Source organism: Henckelia pumila, chromosome 4 (assembly GCF_033568475.1).
Source record: "Henckelia pumila isolate YLH828 chromosome 4, ASM3356847v2, whole genome shotgun sequence".
Classification (NCBI taxonomy): Eukaryota; Viridiplantae; Streptophyta; class Magnoliopsida; order Lamiales; family Gesneriaceae; genus Henckelia; species Henckelia pumila.
Genome location: NC_133123.1, coordinates 162,266,309 through 162,270,160, shown reverse-complemented (window position 1 = coordinate 162,270,160; position 3,852 = coordinate 162,266,309). Strand labels below are relative to the sequence as shown.

Genomic DNA, 3,852 nt, shown 5'->3' with positions numbered 1-3,852 from the left:
TTATTTTACAAGTTTTCGAGGTTGTTCGAAGCAAATAATATTTTTTTTTAATGCAAACTTTTGTAAAATATAAAATTTATTATAGAATGTAGATAAAGCCTCAACCGCTACCGATTTAATTAATTATTATCTGTAGTGAACACATGGTCGCTGCAAGGTACAGGCACGTGGACGTATAGGGTAATTGAGAATTAAGATTTTTTATTCTCCATACACACCGGTCCCATTTACAGGATTTTGTTTCGAATTTCCCACCTAATTTAAATAATGGAAATAAATGCTCAAAAAATAAATAAATGGAAATAATATGAATTTTTTTAAAAAAAAAACTTATATCTTTCATCCATAATTCCACCTTTTTGAAGTTCTTGATTATATAATTTATATTATTTTATTTTGAATCGTGAATTATTTTCATCTTATTGTAGTTAACTGATTATTAATACCCTGGCGACATTAAAAAAAATAAATAATCGAAGTTGATGCATGTGAAGGTGCCAAAATGGCAAAATGATAGCGAACCATAGCATATCAAATATTTTAAATTATAAAAAAATTTCAAACATTATTTTTTTATTGATGCATGTGACGGTGCCAAAATGGCAAAATGAAAAAAATGTTTGAAATTTTTTTATAATTTAAAATATTTGATATGCTATGGTTCGCTATCATTTTGCCATTTTGGCACCTTCACATGCATCAACTTCGATTTTCTATAAAAAAAAAATAATGTTTTTGATTCAAATATGTTAATTATATCCTATATTACATGTCATGTTTTGATTTCAGCAATAATCTCGGCTTGTAATCTGTGATTACAATAATAATTTTTTCAATCTTTGATTCCACTCGATTTGTAATCCATGAAAATCAAAGAACAATAATATTTTAAATCATACCATAATCCAAACATCACATTTTGGTAATTATAACAATAATTATTCATTCTACGTACAATCCATGAAAATCAAATTATAATAAAATCGTAAATATTTGACATTATATATGTACAATAATTCAAACATCATGTTTTGATTAAACAATAACTCTTTACGTCCACTTTGTGATCCATGAAAATGGAATGGTAAACTTGTAATCCACTCGAATCGAATAACATGGACGATTATCGAACTAAAATCGAGTAACACAAACACCGTGCAATTCTAGCTCGTTCTTTTATCAAATATATTTCACCAATATCTATGCAATCTAAAATTTTGAAATCTAACAATTATTTGCTATCATCTTTTTAATAGTAAAAATATTTTATTTAGAATTCATTTCAGGTCGAAAAAACAAATATATTCGATCCCCGTATTATTTGTTCGATTTCTATATCCACAAATCCACAATTCGAAAGCAGCATCCTAACAAATTCTCCAAAGTTCTCGATTCGGATTAACACAAATCCCAAACTTGAATATGAACAAATAAAATTGACACATCCTAAAAATAATACGCAATTTTCAATTCCACAAATTTACTGAGTAACTGATCGAAATTCACTGTGTGATTTCACTTGCAACAAATGAAGCGTTCAAAAATTTGCTTCCCTTTGCTTTTTCCTTGTGTCTCCTTATTCCAATGCTTAATGACAATGAGAACAATTGTGGTACCGTACGCTCTGCAGATTACTCGGACTCACTCCTCCGCCGTACCGCTGTCTCCCGACGCCGTTCTGGTACTTTACAGCCGGAGAGCAGCACCGATACACAGCCGCGCACGGCGGACCTGCGTGGTAAGACGTGAGCGGCGGAAATTCCGTTAGGCGCTGCAGCGGCTTCGGGGAAGGGAAATCGAAACACGAAACTGGAGACGACGGAGGAGAGATCTTCTTCGCCGATTTGATCGGGAATAGCACCGCCCTGATTTTCGCCCCCGGCGAGACTCTATCGTACTCGGCGATCACGTTTTCGAGGTCTTCGTCGGATTTGATTGAGATCAACACGTCCATATCTTCACTCGGTAGCTTACACCTCAAATCCACGGAAAATCCGCACGATTCCACGAATTTCACCATCAGCTCTGAAACAAATCCGAAAAAAAAAACTCAGACTCCCCAAAAATTGCATAAACACAATCAGATTCTACGAAAACACGGAAAAATCAGATACCTGAAAAGGTAACGGCTCGATCGACGGAGAGGACACGAGTGTGGCCGCCGACGTAACGGAGCTCGCCGTCCATTGGCCGAGGGATGATTCTACCGCCGTAACTGTAGAGAAACTTGACCGATTCCGTTCCACCGGAGCTCGAATTCGATGATGGAGTCATTTTGCAGATGAATTTTCTTAGAATGATAACTTGGAAGAAACCAGAAGATGCTGAGACTTCGGGATTTACTTTGGATTGAAAAAATGGATTCACGGAGGAGTATTTATAGTCTTTTTTGGATTTGAGATTTGCAAAATCAAATTTTGACGTAAAATAATAAATTAATATTTAATAATTTCCTTAAAAGGGATATTCGCTTGGTTTTTTTGGAGTTTCTCAGAGCTTCTGAAATCAGGCTTAGGAAGTGTTTGGCTCCCGAAACTATTTTCATTTTTTCTGGGTCGAGTGTTGTTTTGTTTAGTCCCGTTTGATACATAGATGAGATAACTCTTGGATAAAATATTGATTGATAAGTGATGGATAAGAAAATATAAGTATGTATTTGATAGTTATTTTTATGTTTGATATGATTTTTAAAAGTAGGATAACTTAGTAGAAATAATTTAAATTGACCAAAATGTCTTTCTTTCTCTCTCAATTATTAACCTATTTATTTTTATTATTTATATTGAAGGGGTGGTTTTGTAAATTGCTTTTATAATCCATGTGGATAAACTTAATTAAAAGTAAAATGTGTTGATGAGTTATCAATGAGTTATCTAACTTTTAATCAATCCTTATTTTTATCTATGATCAATGATTACATCAAACATGTGATTGCAAGACAATCAAGAGTTTATCCAACATACCAAACGGAGCCTCGTGTATATTATACACTCGATTCTAATATGTAAATTGCTTTAATTATTTTAGGTAGTGTTTGTAACCTCTAATAATAAATGATTATGGATATTTTGTTAACAAATTTGTTTAAAGAATATCCATAATCACTTATTTTTAGAAGTTGCAAACCTACCTTAAATGCATTTAAATGTTTTGAATCATGAAATTGACAATATGTTAAACGTAAATTGCTTTAATCTATTTAAATACTTACGTTTAAATGCTTTGAATCATGTAATTTGACAATATGTTAAACAAAATACTGAGGAGATTATAATGATCAACTCTCATTTTCATTATTTGCATGACATTACACTTATTGTATTTTTGAAATAATTATGTTTTTGTTTCGCACTTTGACTTGATATTACTTTAGTAACAAAAATCTTTATGATACGGTCTCACAAATTAATTTTATGAAACGTATCTCTTATTCGACTCAATTAATGAAAAAATATTTTTTTATGTTAAGATTAAACAAAATTGAATAATATTTCATTGATGCGAAATAGCTTTCATTGATAATTTTTTCCAAAAATGACCCATTAGATGTTCATTATATTTTTGTAGTTGAAATGAAAAATGTTGATCAATCGTTTCACTTATAAATTCTTTTAAATTTCAAAATTACATCAACAATTTTATAAAATATCCAATTATGAAATTCTACCACAAAATGTTCAATGCACGAATTAATTAGATGCAAAAATCAGTAAATTTAAGGCACTGTTTGGTTCATGAATTGGATGATAATGGATTAATAATATAAAGATTTTAAATCAATATACTTGAATTAGACAATGGTGCATGGAACTAATCCTTGGAAGAACTTGAGCCAAGCATTGGACAAAACAA

General features: G+C 31.2%; 1 protein-coding gene across 1 annotated transcript; it reads right to left on the bottom strand.

Moving 5' to 3' along the window:
- Positions 1-1,276: 1,276 nt before the first annotated feature.
- LOC140867332 (RAF-like serine/threonine-protein kinase PRAF) lies at positions 1,277-2,330 on the bottom strand. Its single transcript, XM_073272408.1, has 2 exons — positions 2,115-2,330; positions 1,277-2,025 (listed from the first exon to the last, which is right to left on the bottom strand). The coding sequence occupies exons 1-2, from the start codon at positions 2,272-2,274 to the stop codon at positions 1,589-1,591; spliced, it is 597 nt and encodes a 198-aa protein (XP_073128509.1). The 5' UTR covers positions 2,275-2,330; the 3' UTR covers positions 1,277-1,588.
- Between the last annotated feature and the right edge of the window lie 1,522 nt (positions 2,331-3,852).